This window comes from Ursus maritimus, unplaced genomic scaffold (assembly GCF_017311325.1).
Source record: "Ursus maritimus isolate PB19 unplaced genomic scaffold, ASM1731132v1 scaffold_35, whole genome shotgun sequence".
NCBI classification, from domain to species: Eukaryota; Metazoa; Chordata; class Mammalia; order Carnivora; family Ursidae; genus Ursus; species Ursus maritimus.
This window is the reverse complement of record NW_024426119.1, coordinates 11,499,571-11,522,204: the sequence shown is the minus strand read 5'-3', so window position 1 is coordinate 11,522,204 and position 22,634 is coordinate 11,499,571. Positions and strand designations below refer to the sequence as shown.

At 47.5% G+C, this 22,634-nt stretch overlaps 1 protein-coding gene and 1 pseudogene across 1 annotated transcript in view; one reads left to right on the top strand and one right to left on the bottom strand.

Annotated features, from left to right (window-relative positions):
- Positions 1-6,165, top strand: part of SORD (sorbitol dehydrogenase) — a 34,060-nt gene extending 27,895 nt beyond the window's left edge. Inside the window, exons 7-9 of the mRNA XM_008683990.2 lie at positions 375-550; positions 3,701-3,822; positions 4,708-6,165. Coding sequence (XP_008682212.2) covers positions 375-550; positions 3,701-3,822; positions 4,708-4,873 — 464 coding nt within the window. The 3' untranslated portion in view covers positions 4,874-6,165. The remainder of the gene's footprint in view (positions 1-374; positions 551-3,700; positions 3,823-4,707) is intronic.
- Positions 6,166-12,470: 6,305 nt separating this feature from the next.
- Positions 12,471-13,244, bottom strand: LOC103656574 (annotated as a pseudogene).
- Positions 13,245-22,634: the final 9,390 nt, after the last annotated feature.

Sequence of the window (22,634 nt, the reverse complement as noted above, 5' to 3'; positions counted from 1 at the left end):
GTGTTTTGTGTGTGAAGAAGGTATCAGAGTGTGTGTACAAGGTATCTGAGAGCGTGTGTATGAGGAGCAGTGACCTTTCAGAGAGAGAGAGTGCGTGTGCCGCTGTGTGGTGTGTGTAGAGGGTTGTGCGGGGGTGTAGAACAGTGTGGGTGTTTGAGAAGTGATCTGAGAGATGGGGGGAGGGCGAGCGTGTGCACACACGGCTGTGTGGTGTGCATGGGAGCGTGGGAAGGTGTAGAGAGTATGTGTGTTGGGCTCGTCGGCACCACCCACTACACCGGGGCTGCACTGCCATTCAGACCTGCACCTCCACCTTTTGCTCCCTAATCCACCATCCAGTTCTCAGTTTGAAAGAGACTTTTGTTCCACTTTAGATCTGTCTGCCTCTCGGTTGTCTAAAGCCAAGGAAGTTGGGGCTGATATCATCCTCCAGATCTCCAAGGAGAGCCCTAAGGAAGTGGCCAGTAAAGTGGAAGGTCTGCTGGGGTGCAAGCCAGAGGTGACCATCGAGTGCACAGGGGCGGAGCCTGCCATCCAGTCAGGCATCTATGTGAGTTGGGTGACGCTGGCTGAAGCTGGTGGGCAGCTTTGGGCAATCAGCACAGGGTGGGCAGCTGTAAGGAGTGCTGGGATCAAGTGTCTTCACTAGCTTACCATGTGACCTCCAGACAAAACGAGATGACCTCAGTATCTCTGATTTTTGTTTGCTCGTTTGTTTTATCTCACCTGCTTCACATCCTTCCTTATTGGATGAGGCTTAATGAGGTAACAGGTGTATATGGCCCTCGAAAGATGTTAAGAGACCCACCCCTTAAGTGATCATATCTGTGATCATAAAAGGACTCTTGGTAAAAAAAAAAAAAATTCAACAAGAGGAATGGGAAACCATGCCTTAGTTGTGTGTGGGAAATCCCTATCTTCTTTTATTGAGGAAATTTGCAGTCTTTGAGTCATTGATACAAAGCAACAGCCATTAATTTAGTTAGTCACAAGGTGGGGTGGTTTTTCAGGGTCACAGTTGCCTACTCCCCTTCTCTCCTGGACTTGGGAATGGGTAAGCCGCCAGTACCTGATTTGCCCCTCAGCAACCCACCCATAATTTATGGGAAGTTGGCGGAAATGGGGGAGTGGGGGGACACAGGGGTGGGGAGTGGTGTTGACGGATCCAAGTATGATGGAAAGAGGGGAGAAAAAACACCTTCTAGGTTCCAGCCCTACTCTGTGCTGGGTCTTCTGCTGGGTGCTTTATAAGTGTGATGCCGGATCTGCACTGGAGCCGTGAAGACTACTTCTCCCTTTCCACATTTTACCACAGGAGTCCTGGTGACTTGCCCTGAGCATGCTGCTCCAATGCCTGAGCTTTTCTTACTCTATCCACTGCTTAGGAGAGAAGGGAAGAAGGGGACAAGGAGCCAGTGGGCAGCCATGTTCGGGTGGGAGGGACGGAGCTGAGGAGAGCCGAAGCAGCAGCTGCCACCCTGGGCACTCCCGCCCTGCCTCCTTACACTGCTGTCCCACAGCAGTGCGGGCTTCCTCCTTCCTTCTGAGTCACAGCTGGGTCATGCAAAAGGGCACTTTGCACCACGCAAGACCTTCTGGGGAAAGCTGACCTGGTACCCTGGCCGAGCTGCCCAGCCATTTTCCCACCAGGATGCCCCTGGCATCAGGGGTGAGGAAGCGGTGGGATGGGAGACGAACAGGTGCCACTTTTGCTCTGTCCAAAGTTCCAATTGGAGCCGGCCCACCCTCTGCTCTGCAGTCAGAGATAATGGTTGCCTTGTGGGAAGGGGCTAAGAGAACCCAAAACTCAGAGGGTAATGGGTCTGTGTGTGATCAGTTCACCAATGACATGTCTTGGGCACCTGCTGTGTCCTGGCTTTGTCCGGAGACCTTGGGGGCTATGATGCATAAGGTGTGTCTAACTGTCTTCAAGTTGTTGGCAGTCAATGACCCCCACTCCACAGAGAGGCAGTAAAGACATGGCTTCATAATGCAAGACTTTCTTTCTCTTCTCTGCTGCCTGGAGAGCCCTGGGAACAGTTGGAATCTATCTGCAACTGTTGGTGGGGGCCCATTTGCCAGGCTACCTGAGGTGGGTGCAGAGGTAAATGTGACCCAAGGGCCTTACCAGGCCTGAAGCCGGTGCCTCTCCTGAGTGAGGAGTGGAGCCATTATGCATGACCGATGCTATATGCTGCAGGCCACCCCGCCAATGGTTAGGTGGAGGCACCTTATATGAACATAGCTGAGAGTCACTTTCCTGCCAGATTTGTGACTAGAAAATGTTTGGGAGGAGACAAGGCAAATGCTTAGGGCAGAATTCATGTCATCTTGGTGCAGAGGTCATGCCCACAAAACAATGGTCAGGTAGTCCAAGTGTTCCTGGCACCTTGGGTTGGCCAGTTGGGCAGTATTCCTCCTTCTTCTCACTAGGAGGAGAGGAAATGCTGTTGGAGAAACAGTTTTCCAAGAAAATTTCTCATTCAAGAGTTTTCTGGAACTCAGTCACAACTTTGACCCCATGCCCCACCTCACCTTTTTCAGTAGGGAGAGAGCATCCCCCCCCCTTACCAACAGCGTTCATAAGTCACAGGTGGTTTGTAAGTGACTGCGCTTCAATAAAAACAGAAAACGTGCCAACCAGTGAGCCCAACCTAGTGCTGAGCACTGTGATTGTTAGGCCAGCCACCCTGCTGGGGGGGCAACATCCTGATCTTGCACATGAGGAAGCTGGTTGAGTATAAATTCCAGAGTCACTGCTGTGTCGCAGGCCTCTCTTCATGGTGTATCCGTCCCCTCAGAGATAGAGGCTGTGGTGCGTGCCTCTTTTGCAGCTCTACTGGTTAAACTCAGAATGGTCCCCGGAAGTGCTTGCTGCTGCCGACTGTCATGAAAACTGAGGCAAGTGAACTATTTTTCTGTCTCTCAAACACTGACGACAGTGATCCCCAAAAATCTCTGGAGCAGGCACAACACTCATGTGGAATCCTGTGGAGATTATCAGGAGAAATTTCCATGTCTGGCCCACTCCAAGGAGGGAACTGGTAAGGCAGATAGATGTGCGAGGAAAACAAAAGCCGGCGTGACTGATGATACTCTTGGGATGAATGACTCTGGAACAAAAATATTTCTAAATGTCAGCCAGCGTGCATGTATAAAGCAATGTTCAAGCCTTAGAATTCTAATGGCTCTTCCCATCTGTACGTGCTTGGCAGTTTCCTCACCAAGAGGGTAGTTCCTTAGAGGTTTGACAAAAGTCCTGTCTTTTGTGGCGTTGACATCCTAGAGGAGGAATGGATGCTGAGATGAGGAGGTGCCTGAGCCAACACCTGGTACGGAATTGGCAAGGCTCTGAGAGATGCTTGGGGGCTGAAGATTAACCTTGTTTGTAGGGGAGATTCTCGCTGGGGTCTGGAGACCCGTGGCTGTTGCCAAGGATCGTGTGGACAGCAGAAGGGGCCCCCGCTTTGCCTGGTCCTCCACTGGTAAAGTGTGTGATTTCAGGATCCTTAAGAAGATAACTCTGCTGCTCCGTTAAGTTTGGTCTACCTGTGCAAGAGTTCACTAGTAGAGAAAGAATCATATTCTCTGGAATATTTGGATACTCACCTGATGCAAACAGATATTTATGTGACGAAAGTCATTTTGAGTGAGAAGTCTTCTGATCTCCTGGGTTTTCTTGTTCTCATCTCCTCTTCAGGCTACTCGTTCTGGTGGGACTCTGGTGCTCGTAGGGCTGGGCTCTGAGATGACCACTGTGCCCCTGGTGCACGCAGCCATCCGGGAAGTGGATATCAAGGGCGTGTTTCGATATTGCAACACGTGAGTATGTTGTGGGTGAGCCAGGGTGGCGAGCGGCCAGCAAGACCCCTGCACGGCCTCAGGGACCAAGAGTCTCTCCTGTTTATTCATGAGGGGCACTCCCTAGGCGCACTGACAGCCACATGTCATGGTAGGGATCCAAAGAGAGCATCACTCCTGGTTAAAAAACAGGAGGGCAGAGATGGCAGAGGGAAGGGGGGAAGGTGGGGGATCTTGCAGCACGTTCTTCTTGGGTGTCTGGCCCTCATCACCCAGGCCCTCTCTGCTTCATTTCCTCAAGTGGCCAGCTCTTAATTTTCCCCCTTTCAAGGGAAGAAGGAGAGAAAGGGGGACAACAGCAAGAACTCAAGTCCCTTGGTTTACACCGCAGAGCCCCAGGGCCCACCCTCTCGGGTCTTAGTTCACCCCACCTCATGTTCTGTGGCTCTAGCCTCTTCCCAGCCGGGGAACTTTCCCAGGACCACCTTCCCCACCAGTATCCCTACTCCCACCACTAGAGCCTATGACCATTCCGGCAGCAGAGTGCCATTTGCCAGTGAACTCTGCCAAGCTGCAAAGGGATATGGATGGATTATCGTCGGCTGCCTCTCTGAGGCTTATCTGCCTCTTCACAGTGGCCTCCGTTTGCCTTATGCCTTCACGCCAAAGGAATTCTAGGCTTCGTGACAGACACTGCAGAGGGGTGGAGGCATTTGGGAACAGACTCTGTACTCCCAGATTGCAAATCATAAGATTATTTCTACCATTGTTTGTCCGTAGAATAGACCTTGTAGAACCGCAGCGCCATATAAATAACTATGGCCAAGCTGATCTTGTGCTTGGTGGTTTTGGGGACCTGGTTCTTTCCTCCTGTAGGTTGAATGTAACACTTGTGATCTCTTACAGGTGGCCGATGGCGATTTCGATGCTTGCCTCCAAGTCTGTGAATGTAATGCCCTTAGTTACCCATAGGTTTCCTCTGGAGAAAGCTCTGGAGGCCTTTGAAACAGCCAGAAAGGGATTGGGGTTGAAAGTCATGCTCAAGTGCGACCCCAAGGACCAGAATCCCTAATATTAATTGGACTCTGGCCTCATCCCTGCCCCGCTTCCCCCCCTCCGCCGCAACCCACACCAGTATCTCAGGGCAGGGGAGGGCCTTGATGCAGAATTTTCTTTTGAGTAGCAAAAATAATTAACATAATTCATTATAAGCAGAGAGCGTTACACAGAGGAATTGGTGTGCCTTAAAAAAACAAGTAGGGACAGTTTGGGGGAATTTGCAGCCAGACTGACCTACCTGTTCATACAGAGCAAAGTTCAGCAGGTAGAGCCGAGTTTGTTAGGCAGGTGCCGGGAACTCCCCTTCTTCCTGGAATGCCTGAGTTAAGTAAGGAAAGAAATCTGCCCATTGGGTTCCTGGTTCCACCGTGACTGGCCAGGTGGGGGTGGGAGCTAAGTTACGAAGAGACAACTTTATCCAGACTTAACTGGCTCAGAAATTGATTTTCATGAAAAATCTCAGTTCACGGTCTGGGATGAAGGGTTGGCAGCAGTTTTTAGAGCACAGTGTTTCTAGACATAAGTGCTATTTGGTTTGATGATAAAAGGAAACTTTAAGGAACTGACCTACCTGGGTTTTAGGATAATTTTTAAATCAATTTTTTTAAAAAAACCCAAAACTGAAATCCCACGTGAGGTCCACCCAGCTTGCATTCTCCAAATGTAGATATATAGTCAGGAAAGTTCTCAACACTGCTGGAAGATTGCCTCTTCTTCAACTGCTGAGAATTCTGTGTAACTGCCTTCCCCACACTCCCCACCCCCACCCTCTACACAGTCAGGGGCAGTCACTGTGGGCTCCTTTGTCACTAGGCAACCAGGAGGTTCCTTAGAGCAACAGTCAAGGGGAGTCCTCCTGGGAGACTTGCCCAGGAGGATTTGGCCAGTGCACCTGTCTTCCTGCCCCAGGATGAGCATTCCCTTCACACTCCCCGATGATGATAGACAATTCCATTAAATTCTGATGATTATAAACAGAATTCCCTCCTCATATACCATTAACGCTCTTGGTATCTTTCTGTTGGAATGATCTCTCCCGTCTTATTTTAATTGTAGGGTTTTCCTGTGTAAGATTTGGGTCCAAATCACTTGATGCCCATTTGTGACTTTGAGATTATTAGTCAAGAATGAGGATATTGTAGCAGTGACATAACTTGGGCTGCAGCCTTTTAATCCTTGCCTTCAGCTGGGAGTGGAGGCTGAGTTTGAAGAGGCTCTGGCTTTCTTGTAACTGGGGAGGGCCGTGACCAATGCTTGGAATCCCTCAAACTGCTTTGGGTAATAAATTGTGGTTGGGGTGCCTCACTGTTGCCGCCTGTTTGTGCCCCTCTTTGGGGGAGGGGGTGGGGAATGGACTCCGGTTACTCATTTCATAAAGGGAAGGATCCAGGATTTTTGAAAGGGACATATTTTCTGCATCAAATATAATTTCATTAACTGCTAAAAATTTATGTTAATGATCTCTAATCCTCACAGCAAGCCAAATGCCCAGGATTATTTTACAGCTAAGGAAATAGAGCAGCCAAGCAATTTGCTCAAGGTCACCCACCGCCTTTCCTCTCCCATGTTATCTCTGGAGGAGGGCAGGGAATTTTGAAACTTGGGTGCACACTCAGCAGCCACGTAGCTCACTTGTGGAACTGTCCTACTTCCTTCTCAGAGTCCAGCTTAGCTCCAGGGCCACACTTCCCAGCTGCCTCCTCTTGAAACCCCTTTCAGATCCGTGGTGCCCAGAGTTCCTTGAATGTGGAATGAGAAAGCCTTCTTTCTAGATGGAAGGCTTCCAACAGAAATGCCCCCCGAGGGAAGTGGATTCACTGTGAAATTCACAAGTAGCCAGTTTGTCTTTGATTGTGGTTTGTTGGAGGGATGAGGCCACTGAACCTGCGAGGGACTTAGGAATGACAGGGGGGACCCTGGAAGGGTGGGGCTACCAAGGATAAACCCGAGTCATTTATCTCACAATCGTGACTGGGCTGCATCTTCCAAGTCGGTGGCCTGCAGTCTCTGTTTCCTGGTGCGTTTAGCAGGGCCTCATGCTGCTGCCATGTGGGCAATCATGAGGAGTGGTCAGCCTGATGGAAAACAGCAGCTCAGAGAATACCTCCCATTTCCAAATCCTCCCACCGCTCCCATGCCACGGTGCACTTTCACAGCTCTCAAGCAGGGGCAGACGGCTGGCTACTAGGTGAGTCCTCAGGGCGGTGAGAGGACCCGAGCTGGAATTGCCGAGCTCTGTCTGGCTCCCTGGCCTCTGCAGCCTTGTGGAATGTTCCCCCTGCTGTTTGGAAGGCAGTGCAGGAAGCCCAGGAATTGATTTCTTCCCACCACCTCTACTACGTGCTCAATAAATATTGATTAACTCAGTGAATCAGTCCCGGAACCCAGAATATGGCCCTGCTGGCCAATGTGTGCTCTGTCACCAGTGCCTGGCACCTTGTCGGCTTTCGATCAACACCAAGGACCCCACCCAGCCAGCGCTCCCAGCATGAGGCCACTCTCACGTACAAGTGGAGGTGTACAGGTGGACAGCTGCGAAGAAAGACCCTGAAAACAGGCTAGACAGCGGAAGGGGGAGGCCAACCCATGGACGCTAAAGGAGAAAAGGGGCCACAGCTCCAGCAACTCCCTCTTGCCATCCACCTTCAGCTCCAGTGGACGTGGGTGTGAAGTCACGTCCGGACTGCCCGTCCCTGGTTCTCAGGCCATCCCGGTCAGCCTCACTTCTGTGTATGCAGTCGGCCTCTTCCTTCTGGGCTCCTATTACTCCCTTTGGGAGAACAATGAGGGCTGTGGACAAGTTGGTTGGGCCAGGAGTGCAGGAGGCAGACAGGATTTATGGGGCATTTGCCTTTTCCCGGAACTGTCCTCTGCACATGATCTCAGCCTAGGCTTGGAATACAGGCCAACAACGGGACCCGCATTCCTGAGCCGCAGCCACCTCCACACCCCCACCCACCACACACACACACACACATGCACGCACACTCAAGTCCTGGGAGGTTCAGGCAGGAGCAGAGTGAGGAACGGGCAGCAGGGACGTGGTGTGGCCAGGAGCTCTGCGCAGCCTCCCACCCCCACTCTCGGCTTCCCTCTCCTCTTAAAACCCTGCTGGAGTCAGACACTGAGCTCCTTCCCTGGGCAGCTGGACGTGGCACAGGATGTGCAGATGGTGTTCCTGCCAGGAGACCGCCCGGCGAATCTTACCGAATCTTACTGTAGATGGGGTGCGGGTGTAGCCTCTATCCTCAGGGTCTTCGAACCACTGGGCCGATGAGACACAGCACGTTGTAAAGAGTTTGCTGGCAGGATTCTTGGTTCTATCTCATCCTGGACCTATCAGTGACTCACTGATTTGCCAGGTCACTTCCCCACTCCGAGTCTCGGTTTCCTCCCTTTTCAATGGAAGGACTGGGCAAGATGATCTCAAGGTCTCTATCCCCACTGCTATTGTCACCAGCTAGACCCTAAGACTTATCTTTACGGCCCATTTGCTGTACTCACCGACCTTTGTCCCACTTTTCCCCTTAAGCTCTTCTTTCCTGCTTATCTCTTAACTCAGGCAAAAGACCCAATGGGCATAACATCCCATGATGGAAACCAAAACTCAAGCGGTAACAACTGCCCTGATAAGACCCACACGACCCAGCGGCCCAGACCAGTTTGAGCTAAACCCCCCGACTCCAGCCTGTGCCACCAAAGAGCCATGGAGTGACCTCTGGGATGACTGGCAATTACCTTTCCCTCGTTATAATACTAAAATATCCATCCAAGGAGGAGCACAAGCCTCTTTTACGTCATACACGTGCCTCTACATACCATGACAAGGATCCCCTTTTTAAATATTCATCCTAACCCTAAATAAGAGGAACTCGTCCACCCTTGCTTGGGGAGTCACAGCTTTGGAAGTTACTCCCCATGATCTTATTTGCTGCAAATAAATTTTAGATTTTGTGACAACTCACCTAGTGTAGTTTCTACCTGCAACTCACCAAGGAGTGAACTCACATTAGTTCAGTTACAATATTATACAGGGCTCCCAAGATGCCAAGGCCTGGGGAGTGGGGGCCCTTTTTGGGGGGGGCATCAGGCTGGAGGTGTGAGGGTCTTGGGTTTCGGTTGCAGTCCTGTGTGTGCATATATATATGTATGCGTATGAAGAGGTCACCTGAGGGACGGAGGTGAGAGGAAGTGGGGGTGGGGATGCTGTCTGAAGAAGCACCGGTGTCCGGGGCATCACCTTGTTCTGTTACTTGGCCTCAGGTCTGCAGGTGTGGTCCTGAGGACATCTGTACAGCCCAGAGCCAGGCCCTGGGAGAAATGGCTCCACCACTGACTTCCCTGCTGGTGATCACCGACTGGCCTTTCTGTGCTCTACATGGGACTGGAGGCAGAAGCACAGCCTAGCAGGGAGTGGGCGACCCCATAGTTAGGGTCCATCCGTAGTTAAGAGGGAGCTCTGGAAAGAAGGTGGGCCTGGGCCAAAAGTGGGCCCATTGTGGGCACAGCACCACCGAGGCACAGTGGGGGCTGCGGCTCCCTTGGGACGAGCTCCAGCCTTTAGGGGGGTGGTGCTAAAGCCCCATGTGTCCTGCCCAGATCTCACAGGCTCTCCGTGTACTGAACCACCAGCTCCTTGGTCCTGGAGGCCTCTCCCACGGACCTGCCTCAGCTCCTCTCCCTGCGGGAGTCCCAAGAGGCTCAGCTGTTCAGTTGTGTGCAGAGCCCTTGTCGCCAGGAGATAACGGTGTCTGTACCTCCCCTTATCACACACATGTGTACATTGTTAAGAAAATAAAGGCAGATAAGTAAGAAGAAGGGAAAATCAGCCATAATCTGTTCTCCAAGGACAATAATAAGTTGGAGAACTTCCTTCCAGCTTTGTCCTGTGCGTCTCTATACATAGGAAGCATGTACACGTGTTCATAATCAGAAATGGGAATGTACTTTACCTACTTCCCCCCATTTTCACCCATAACAATAAGGATTTTTTTTTTTGCTTAACAATCACAATTCCCATTAATGAAATTTAACAATACTTGCCTCACACCATCTAATACCCCATCAGTCCAAGTCCAACTTTCCCTAATTATCCAAAAAAAAAAAAATTACTTTCTCCCCCTCATTTTCTTCTTTTTTTCTCTTTCTTTCTTTCTCTCTCTCCCTCCTTCCCTTCCTTTTCTTTTCTTTTTTTCCTTTTTAGCTCAACCTTTTAATATAAAAAAATTCACTGATGTACAAAATGTGAAAGTGTGATAGCGATAACATATGAAATCCTATGAGAGTCCCTTCGAGTGCACACAGAAACTAACGCAAACCATTGCTAACAAGCAGCGCAGACAGGTGTGTTCTCCACTCCACCAATCACAGACCAATATCTCCTCCAAACCTCCAGTAAGGAAAAGTAGGGCATCTGCTGGGAACAGCCAGGCAGACTTCTTACTCACGATGGACCAGCACAGATAAACCCAGCCAAAGGAGTACTGCGTACTTAAATTCAGGATAGTCATTCATGAGCATCGTCACAATCCCAATATAAGGAACAAATCCCCTTGCTCTCCCCACGACATCTTTCTTCTCTAGCCATTGTTGTCCCTGTTTATAGAGGACTTGGTCATCAACCATGTTGTTATCTCCTTGTGTCCATTTTGTTGCTGCTTTTTTTTAAGGATTTTATTTATTTATTCATCTGAGAGAGAGAGAGAGAGAGAGAGAGCGTGCACAAGCAGGGGGAGTGGCAGGCAGAGGGAGAAGCAGGCTCCACGCTGAGCAAGGAACCCGAGGTGGGGCTTGATCCCAGCACCCTGGGATCATGACCTGAGCTGAAGGCCAACTCTCAACCGACTGAGCCACCCAAGCATCCCCGTTTCGCTTCTCATGAGTCTTCAAGACTTCATGAACTCTGGGAGCCTCTCCTTCTATCCTAGAAACAGCCATTTTCTCCCAATCGGATGGGATCTTCCAAAAAGAGAAGATCTCCATGAAATGTGGGTTCCATGCTGCCACTGAGTACTACTGCAATTGGACTTTCACTTCCGGCTATGAGCACTAAGCCCTTCCAGATCATTAGAGCCGAGGAGACAACCATTCCAAAATTTAGGACTTGATAATACAGCGGAGCCCTATCCCCACGCTCAGCTCCCGGCCCCTCGCGGGGGGCGGCGCCCGGGGTTAGCAGGGAGGCTGCCCTGCTCCAAGGCATTTTCTTAAATCCAAACACATTGCATGTGGTTAATACGTCTCTAAGTTTCTTTTAATGTATTATAGTTCCCCTCCATTTTGTTTAAATGTCATTATAATGTTGAAGAAACTTGGTCATTTGTCCTCTACATACTGTTATGCATTTGTTTTCATTTAATAAATTGCTATATTCCTTTTTATGTCAATATTTACACACATCATTATTTTTAATCACCATATTCCATTGTGTGCACGTACTGTCACTCATAAAGCAAATCACAGGGGTTTTGGGTATTTGTAGAGTCTACAAGGTTTGGGGCTCACAATAAAGTTGCAATGATTACTTTGTACATACATTTTAGTACTTCTTGCTTTCTAAAGTTATGTTTTAAAATGAAAATAGCCGGGGGTGTCTGGGTGGCTCAGTCGGTTAAGCAATGCCTTCGGCTCATGATCCCGTGTTTCAAGAACACTAAAGTAAATCATCTCTCTTGTCACCTACTCTGTGGAGTGGGATGGGTGGGGACTGCCATGGTCACTAGTATCAATGATTGAGATTCTAAGGAACTTCTGAAAAAACTGTTAGCAGTAAACAGAAAGAGGACAATGCATGACCTGAGAGAGGGTGAATGAGGAAAAAGCTGAGAGGTAAAGGAATTAGTAATCTAGGGCAGGGTGAAGAATGTGACTCAGCTGTGGCCTTTGGAGACTGGGGCTGCTGGTTCTGGGGAGCAGCTGGGCTTTCTGCACAGCACAGGGACAGACAGGCTCCAACCAGAGCTTCCCTGAGCCAACCCAACTTGGCTTCTCCTGGTACCACGTATAAAATTCCCATATCTTGCTGCACACCCAACAAAACTAGAACCCAAGGAACACCATTGCTCCATTTACTGGTTCCCAGAAGCCATGCTGCCTTCCCTCAGAATAGGGTTCCCGAGGGAGTGAGGCTTTCAAGGGAAGACAGACATTGTTGGAGCGATTGGCGGGGGAGGTGTTTCTGTCACCCAAAATATGTCTCATCATGGGCCCGCCTGGAGGAAAAGCTCCCATGCATTTGGAAGAGGTGGTAAAGAAAGAGACTAGTGGGGCGTTTAGATGTCATCACCTCCCTACAGTAAGAAAGAAGTAGGTACACGTTAGCCTACTCCATTTCCTTATGACCTTGAGCAAATCACTTCAATTCTTTAAGCCTCATGGTTCTTCATCCTTTAAGTAAGAAGAATAACACCTAGCTCAAGGTTGTCACTGAAACAGAATGAAGTGATATTGAAGTGTCTTTTTTTAAAGGGAAGAATCAATATTTTACTGTCACTTATAATCAGATGGCAGTTGAGTGTATAGCCTTCATACTCGATCTTTCCTTTTTGTAAATAAAAAAGAATTACAAGTTTTAAACAGCCAATGGCTGGTTATGTTTTCAGACCACATAATTAGATTAATTCATAAATGGTGGCTTCAAGTTTTTCCTTATTAGCTCCAGAAAATTCACTCACATTTTGTCCCTTTTTGAAAAACTGGAAGGTTGGCCTATATCTGCTTTCATATTCTGAAGCAACTTCCCAACTGTCATCCACGTCCACTTGAAGGAACACCACGTTGGAAGACTTCTCAGAGAGGTAATGAAAGAAAGGCTCACCTATTGGGACACCTGGGTGGCTCAGTCGGTCAAGCGTCTGCCTTCAGCTCAGGTCATGATCCCAGGATCCTGGGATCGAGTCCCGCATCAGGTTCCCTGCTCAGCGGGAGCCTGCTTCTCCCTCTGCCTGCTTCTCCCTCTGCCTGCAGCTGCCCCTGCTTGTGCTCTGTCTCTTGGACAAATAAATAAATAAAATGTTTAAAAAAGAGAGAGAGAGGGGCGCCTGGGTGGCACAGCGGTTAAGCGTCTGCCTTCGGCTCAGGGCGTGATCCCGGCGTTGTGGGATCGAGCCCCACATCGGGCTCCTCCGCTGTGAGCCTGCTTCTTCCTCTCCTGCTCCCCCTGCTTGTGTTCGCTCTCTCGCTGGCTGTCTCTATCTCTGTCAAATAAATAAACAAAATATTTAAAAAGAGAGAGAGAGAGAGAGAACAGATTCCAAAAGAAGGAAAGGCTTTCTTATTTTGCAAGGCCCACATCACGTGACTGAGAAGTCAACAACTGCCAGTTTATCTCCTACACCGCTCAAGGCTTCCAGAAAAGCATACTTGCTCTCCATCTGCTTCACCATTTTGGCAGCCGGGGTCTGACAAGAGACTGTAAGGATTGATGAAAGTGGATCTAAACCTCCGGACAGAGCTTAGAGTTGAAGTCTTTAGCTTGGTGACTGGTGCCATGATTGTGCTTAATAAGTGCTTGTGCTCCTGCCTCTCCCTCACCAAACCTTATCTCTTCCCCTGGTAAACAAGCAGGGGGGCTGATCCCCAAGACTTTTCCAGCTCTGCGCCTGGAGTCTGTAAAGGCGCTTGGAGGTTTGTGAGAAGTTCCCAGGGTGGCAGAAAAGGCCTCAGCCCGGCACGACCCAGCATCCTCAACTCTTCCATAAACCTGTTAGGGCAAGGGCACGAGAAGTAGACCTGGAGGGCCGACAGAGAGGAGCGTTGAAACCAGGAAACTGTACTCAGGAGCTTCTTCTTACCAGTCTGCCCTGTTCTGCGCCTGAGACCCCCCAGAGGAGGCCCTGTGCCCAGGAGCCATGAGCAGTGGGTCCCAGTGGGACAGGGACCCCCAGAGGCATGGAGATATCCCTCCTGGTTAGTGCAGTGCCTCACACACACAGAAGGAGCTCTAGAAATATCTGTAGCCTCATAAGCAGCCAGACCTCCCTCTCAGTTACAAGCCATTGCCATCCTGCCCATTAGCTTGAGCTGAGCCCGGAGTGGCCAGGAGACCTCAGCAGGACTCAGTGTGTAGAAGGGGAAGTCAAGCCCCAAGGGCCCAGGACTGCAGCAAGAGGAAGGCTCACCTGAGCCGCAAGCCCCAGCCCTGGAGACCTAGGAGACGGCCTGGAGTCCAAATAAGATAGGGACCAGCTGCCCACTCCAAACCTTTTTGGCTTTAAGAGGGATTGTAGGGGGCCCCGTGGTGTGGTAAGAACAACACTGTGTTAGGAGTCCTCGGTTCTGGTACCAACACACCCCCTCCACCCCAGCTAATTTTAGGAAAGCTATTTAATTTGTGTGTGTTCTTGGGCATCTGTAGCGGGGTCAGTAACACCTCTCTCAGTGTCATTAACATTTCCACAGTGAAAAAGAATGAGGGAATAATCATAATAGCTAATGGCTGAAGGCTTAGTACGGTCTGGGCCAGACACTTCTAAGAATGCTCGATGTCTTAACTCATGTCACCTTCAAATAACCCCGTGGATTAATATCATTCCCCCATGTTAAAGCTGAGGAAACTGAGGTACGGAGGTTAAGTAATTTGCCTTATTCCCCCCCCCAACCACATATATGCTTATGTTTGAATATATGTAGGAAAAAATTCCTATAAGAATAGACACCAAACTGTTAATGGCAGTTAACTCTGGAGGAAAAGATTTCAAGGTTTTGTATTGTGTGAAGGGAGGGGAACAGGAGGAATTTCTTTTTTAAAATCATATACATTTTTGGGGCGCCTGGGTGGTGCAGTCATTAAGCTTCTGCCTTCAGCTCAGGGCGTGATCCCAGCGATCTGGGATCGAGCCCCACATCAGGCTTCTCCACTGGGAGCCTGCTTCTTCCTCTCCCACTCCCCCTGCTTGTGTTCCCTCTCTCGCTGGCTGTCTCTATCTGTCAAATAAATAAATAAAATCTTTTTTAAAAAAAACAAAAAAACAAAAAAAATCATATACATTTCTCTATTGATTGAAAAAAAATATTTTTAAACCGGGATCCTGTATCACTTTTGGAGTTTAAGAAAATGAATAAGGAGGGGCGCCTGGGTGACTCAGTGGGTTAAGTAGCCGACTCTTGATTTCAGCTTAGGTCATGATCTCAGGATTGTGGGATTGAGCCCCGAGCTAGGCTCCTTGCTCAGCGGAGAGTCTGTCTGAGATTCTCTCTCTCTCTCTCCCTTTGCTCCTCCCCCCCCCCGCTCTCTCTCTTTCTCTCTCTAAAGTAAATAAATGAAATCTTTTTAAATGGAAAGAAGGAAAATGAATAAGGGAATCACAATCCACTGGCTTTCAGACTTAACCACAGAAAAGCATAAGCAGCACGGACCCCCAAGGCAGGGGACACTCTCCAGTCCCAAAAAGGCTTTGGCTGTAGCCAGTTCCCAGAAGCAGGGAGACAGAGGGAGCTACCCACTCTCAAACAATTAGAACACTACCCCTGACCCCAGCAGACCCCTGGGCAGTCTGGGCAGGGTGATCTGTTACATCATGGGCCCAAGGGTCAGTCATGTGGCCTGTGGGGTGGACCCGCTAGTTTTGAGAAGCCAGCTGTCCGCATGTCATGAGGCTGTATCCTTCGCCTTTTTTTTTTAAAGATTTTATTTATTTATTTATTTGACAGAGAGAGAGAGACAGCCAGCGAGAGAGGGAACACAAGCAGGGGGAGTGAGAGAGGAAGAAGCAGGCTCCCAGTGGAGGAGCCTGATGCGGGGCTCCATCCCAGGACCTGGGATCATGCCCTGAGCCGAAGGCAGATGTTTAATGACTGAGCCACTCAGGCGCCCCTATCCTTCACCTTTTTTTTTTTTTAAGACTTTATTTATTTATGTGACAGACAGCCAGCGAGAGAGGGAACACAAGCAGGGGGAGTGGGAGAGGAAGAAGCAGGCTCATAGCGGAGGAGCCCGATGTGGGACTCGATCCCGGAACACCGGGATCACGCCCTGAGCCAAAGGCAGACGCTTTAACGACTGCGCCACCCAGGCGCCCCTATCCTTCACCTTTTTAATTAATCAACTTCTGTATCTGAGGACCAGCAGAGTGCCTGTCAACAGCGGGTCAGTCCTTGGTGCCTCCTGTGAGTCCCCAGATGCCTGCATCTTCATTGTGCCGAGTTTTGTTAATGAATCATCGATGACCCTTCCACTGTCCGAGGAACTCAGCTGGTACTCGCTGTGGCTGTGATGATGGCGTGCATGGCTCCCTTCTCCCTCAGACCTGCCTTGGCTTCTTCTTTTGCTTCCTTTCCCTGTATGCAATTTCTGTAGAAGACTTTGTGTTTTCTGGGTCCTTGGAAGTTAGGTCAGAAGAGAACATCACCTCACCTTTCTAGTTTTTTAAACTGGTTTTTACCATGAGAATCTTTAATGGAATATTTTTATCCTTTCTACTATCAATTTCATATTTTAATCTTGCTTTAGAGAAATATGGGTTTAAGTTTCCTCTCCAGCCTTACCAACCCTTTGATAGCATATGGCTGTCTAGAAACCCCTGTGAACCTCACTGTTCACTTGCCTGGTAGTTCTCAGGATATCGAAGCTGATATACCATTTAATTAGACCTCATGCCATTAGGACCTCAGTCTTTCAGATCACTTCTGTGTTCATGTCCCCACTGTTACCAAGAATTACTTCTGCAACCCATGACCTCTGTTGGTGAATTCTTTCAAGGTTTCCATTTCTTGAAATATGTTCCTAGAGTGCAAGACCAACTGGGGTCCTTACCTTATGCGGTGACTTCCTTTACCTTCGTGTTGTGGGGCTTTTCTTTCAGGCTCTTCTCTTGCCCCATGCTTGAGACGGGAGGCTCAAAAAATTTTTATTCTAGCTTTCTTAAAACTTTTCTTACCAGCCCCCCCGCAACCATTCACCAAGTAGTGCACCCACATTTATATGATCCTATTTGATCTCATCTCAGAATATACAGACTTGGCAAGTAGCTGTGCAGGGAAATGTGGAAGATTGGGTCGCACTGTGCACTTTACAAATATTATCTCATCTTGCCCTCACATTAAGGGTCAGTGCAGTGATGGAACTTGGGTGGAGATCACTGGCTCGTGGGGGTTTGAGCTCAAATGACCGATCCCTCGACCACAGTGATGCTGCATTTTCTTTGTGATAGGCTGGATCATAGTGGCCCTTGGACCTTGGTGTTCTGTCTGGTTAGCTGCTTAGGTAGGTGGTGGGGGCAGGTGGTTTGCATTATAATCAACTTCTCTGTTTAATTTGGCTCTATTCAGGCTTTCTAGGCTAGTATTCTTGGCATTGCTAATTATTTGCTGTCCTGTAGAATGGAGATTTAACTCAGCTGAGAAACAAAGTGTCCCTACCTTACCTCAATCCCCGTTTTTGTAGAACCCCACATGGTTAATAATTTGGAGTATGTCCTTGTTGATACACCCCAAACGCTATACATACACTATATCCATATATCTATATCATACCTACTCAGATTTAATTGTACAAAAATGGGATCATATCCTCGGTACTGATATTTACATGATAGTCCGTGTAGACCATATACATTCTTTTTAATGCTAAAATTATTTCACTGGGTGGAATATATGGGTGTACCATATATCATTACATATCTTATATCATTATCCTGTAGGTGAACATGTAGGTTTCTTCCAATATGTTGCCATTATAAATACAATGAATTTTATTGTACATGGATTTTTCCACATAAATACATAAAATATTTCTGTAGGATTGTTAGAAGTAGGATTTCCATGCTGAAGTTTGGTGTTTTGTTTTGTTTTTGTTTTTGTTTTGTTTTTTTTGGAGAGAGAAAGAGAGTGCAAACAGGGAGAGGTGCAGCGGGAGAGGGAGAGAGAATCCTTAAGCAGACTCCCCACCGAGCATGGGGCCCAATACAGGGCTTGGTCTCACAACCCTGAGATCATGATCTGGAGCTGAAATCAATAGTCGGCTGCTAAATGGCCCGAGCCACCCAGGCGCCCCTATGCTGAAGGATATTAATGCAATTTTCAAGGATCACCCATCTGCTCCTTTGGGGAGGTGAAAATATTTTCCTCTTTTCTTTCTTTCAGAATAAATGCTATCTAACCAATTGGATATTTGCAGTTCTTCAGCATTTTTCCCACTGTTTCTTCCTTCTTTAGGTTCCTTTTAACCACCTTTTCCTTTTTGAGGTGAAACATTGATTTTTTTTTTAAAAATTGTTTTCCACGCATTTATTATATGCCAGACACCATTCATAGAAATGGCTTAGACGGACATGGAGCTGACATTTAATTGAGGGTGGTGACTGGAAGGAAAGAGATCAACTGGGCCTTGTAGGTTTTATACAAAGTAAAATATACAGGATGATGTGTTAGAGGATGTTACAGTTTTATATTGCTGCACAAAAAACCAACACACACCTAATGCGTTAAAACAGAAATACTGATTTTTAAAAAAATTTTTCTTTTGACACAGCTACAATACAAATTTTGATCTGACAACAACCATCGCTGTAACATGTCAACTTTTTTCTCTGTTGCTAGTCCTTGCTTATATGTAATCATAATTTTAAAATTTCTCTATTTTTTATGATTATGAAAGTGATATATACGTCTTATTAAAAAAATCACAGAAATGCGTTAATAGAAAAATGAGTCACTCTCAGTTCTACTCCACCCCCAAAGATAAGAACTATTAACAATTTATAAATATTTTCGTAGTTACCATCAAAACATAGATATGATTTATTTTTACATAGTAATAAATATTAGCCATTTTCATATGTTTACAACATCTTTGTAATTATAGTTTTTCCCAAAAGACTTTTGTTTGGACTGGAATCCGTTTTTTTAAAGATTTTATTTATTTATTTGAGGGAGAGAGAGAAAATGAGTGGAGGGAGGGGCAGAGGGAGAAGCACACTCCCTGCAGAGTAGGGAGCCCCATGCGGGACTCCATTTCAGGACCCTGGGATCATGACCTGAGCCAAAGGCAGATGCTTAACCAACCAAGCCACCCAGGTGCCCAACTGGAATCCATTTTTAATGTTTCTCTTTTCCTCTTATTAGAAATATCTTATATTTTTGAACAGTGAACAAAATTACAAGAGAAAAATAAGATCACCAATAACATTGTCACCTAGAAATAATCACTATGACAATTTCGGTGCATTTGCATCTATAAATGTAAATCTTTGTCCAGATTTTTTGTTGTTGTCATTTTCTGGGGATAGGTTCCTACTAGAGGAATTAGTGGGGGGGAAGGGCTTAAATATTTTTACTCTGGAGATACTTTGCCAAATTTCCTAACTATGAGATTACTCACCTAATAATTTTCATTGTAAATGGTTACATAATATTGTTTGGTTCTGTAGTTTACTTAACTATTCTCTTACAGCTGGATGTCCAGATGTTATGACCTCACAGGGCTGCTGAAAAAACTAGACAAGAGAGTGTAGCTGGGAACCCAGCCCTGGGCCTGACTCAGAGAGTAACTCCATTACTTTGTCTACCCTTCCTTCCACCACTCCAGGTACTGCTGTTCCTGTCCTCTGGAAAACACAGCCTTAACTGCCTCTGTCCCTTCTGGAGGCCACTCCAGCCTATCCCCCAAAGCCTGTGCATTCTAAAGATATCAACCTCTCCTGGGCCCAGACCAGGCGAGACTCCTGTTTCCTATAGGATGACATGCTAAGGTGACAACCCTCTTTCAGAAGTCACTGACACTGACAAGGTAGCCATATCACACGTGGTGTTAGCAGATGCAAAGATAATAGAAATTCAGAGCTATTCTCTCCTTCTGAGGATGCTGTCTTTAGGAAGGTCTAACTGTGGAAGGGGAACACAGCTCAAGACTGGACTTGAATAGAAGTAGAGTCCAGCCCAGGGGTGAATTTGTATAATTGACCTTCTCGGTCCTTCAAGGTACAGCAAACACAGTCTGCCTCCTTCAGAGACCTTTTCTGAAAGCCTCCAGTCCTCACAACTCTTCCATCATCTGGGCATTTCATCCATCACTTATCGTGTCGTATAACTTATTCACCAAACCCCCTCTGAGGATCTGCTCTGTCCCCAGCACTGTGCTAGGCAGTGAGGAAATGACCATGAACAGCAAAGGTACCGATCTTACCTCTGGTTGCTTACAGTCTAACAGGAAAGAGGGACACTACACAAGGACTGTGCTTGCAAGAGTGACCGCTCTTCCTCTCAAGAGAGCTGGGCTGATTTTCCACTCCTGGGGGGGGGTGGTTAGGAGTGTGTCTTTCATTCCTTTTGGGCCTTGTGTGATCTGATACACTCTGGGTTCACAGCAGTTGCTCAATAAATACCATTTGAACACTTAACAGTGAGAAACAAATTATAAATATGTTGATCGCCTTTTTTATTGAGTTATAATTGACATAAAACATTATGTTAGTTTCAGATGTACAACATCATGATTCCGAGTATATATTCCAAAATGATCACCACAGTTAGTGTTAACATCCATCACCATATATAGTTACAATTTTTTTTTCTTGAGATGACTCCTTTTAAGGTCTACTCAGCAAATTGTAAATATGGATATGGTGTTATTAACTATAGTCACTGCACTGTAGTTTGATTGCTTCGTGATTTCCTTCTCTTTCTATACGTTTAGAGGCACCAGGGTGGAAAGAGCAGAGATTCGGAGATTTCATGGGACCTGGGTTCAAATCCTGATTTTGCCTGTTACCAGCTGGATACTTGTGGACAATTTGCTCTCTGAGCTCCAGGCACCTCCTCCGTATAATAAGGGCAAAAATATCTCCCCCAAGAGTTAGTATGAGGATTAAATGAGGAAATTTTTGTAAACCTGATATTGAATCTTAAATGTCATTTCCCTTCCCCTGGCCAATTGAACTTGGAATGAGAGGCCTACGAAGACTTTTTCCTAATATGGGGGCATCCATTCATTTTAGATGACAAGTGTAGGAAGGAATAGTGAAATTTTAGGTCTGCAAGGGATCTTAGCTTAATCCCTTTACTTTCTTGGTGAGGAAATTGAGGCCCAGAGAACTCAGGGGGAACTTCCCTAAGGTTGCACAGTGATTTTAATAGGCTGGCTGGAAATAGAATCCAGGTCTTAATTCCAGCACCCAATGTGTTTTGGGCAGTCTCTCCCAGAATCACACTGCTAACCTCTCACTCTCAGAAAAGGAAGTGCCTTCACATTACAGTTCATCTGAGGTCACTCTCCAGGGAGAAGAATTCCTGTGAAATTGGCTGGAGAGATTCTCACACCCTTTACAGAATTCTGGAGACTGGTCAGGAGGTGATCAGCTCACTTTGTCACGTTCCATGTCAGACAAGGCCAGGATGGACTGACTTCCAGATGATTTGGCGGCCAGGTATCCCTAGACAGTAGGGCAAGCCTCCTCCCCTCTTTTCTTGGGGAGATGAAAAGCTGGGGGAGTGGTCGCACAGGACAGGCACTTGACATCACTCAAGACCCAAACACTCCACATTCCTCAGAATATAGTGCTCTGCCTTCCGGATCCTCAACTTCTCTTAATGAAAATAATAATAAGACCAGTATTACTAGGTGCCAGGCACAGTTAAGGGCTCTCCACACATTATCTTTGCCTGAACACTTGTAACCTACAAAACGAGGCACTGAGAATTTCCTTTGTTTGCTTAAGGTTGCCCAGCTGGGTCTTAGTCTTTTTTTTTTTTTAAGATTTTATTTATTTATTCATTCGACAGAGAGAGAGAGAGACAGCCAGCGAGGGAGGGAACACAAGCAGGGGGAGTGGGAGAGGAAGAAGCAGGCTCCCAGCAGAGCAGGGAGCCGAATGTGGGGCTCGATCCCAGGACCCCGGGATCACGCCCTGAGCCAAAGGCAGATGCTTAACGACTGAGCCACCCAGGCACCCCACTCAGCTGGCTCTTAAACCCAGCTTGACTCAAGTGCCCTTACTCTCAGGACGTCTAGATGGCTCAGTCAGTTAAGTGTCTCCTTTGACTAAGATCATGATCCCACGGTCTTGGTATTGAGTCCCCCAACTGCAGGGGGGAAAAAAATCCCTGCTCAGCGGGGAGTCTGCTTCTCCCTCTGCCTGACACTCCCCCTGCTTGTGCTCATGTGGTCTCTCTCTCTCTTAATAAAATCTTAAATCTCTAATAAACTCTTAAAAAAAAAAGATTCTCTCTTCATCTGTCCCCCCATGTTCACATGCGTGTGCACTCTCTAAAATAAATAAATAAGTCTAAAAAGGGGGGAGCCCTTACTCTCAACTACTTTGCTAGATTGGCTCCACTTACTCAAAAATTCTTAACAAATCAGTGGGAAGGTTTCCACATCTTGTGAACTTTCTCTCCTCTCAAGTGGGGTAGAAAGTAGTCTGGAAAGTTGGAAAAAGGGGCAAAGAGCCAGCCTACATTCCTTTCCTACAGAGCTCAGCCTTCGCACCTCCCCATCCTCATCCACTCCCTTCTCGCCTGACCCTGAAGCTTTTCCGTCCAATATCATCCGCATCTTCTCCATCCCCCATCCCAGTGCCTTCTAATCCCGCCGGATTCCTTCTCCATCCATGTTCCATTCTTGTCCTCATCCTTATCCCTTCAAGGCAGAATTTGGGTTGGGCTTTGTCCCAAGGCCTGTGATCAATATCTGTGACTTGTGGCAGAAGTTTGTTCCCTTGTACACTGTCAGTATGAACGTTTCCATGAATTTCCTCTAAGTCATCCTTCCCCACTCCTCTTTCCTTGAGGTATTTTTGCAGCTTCCCTTGCTTACGTAATTTCCCAGAGCCTATCCTCTT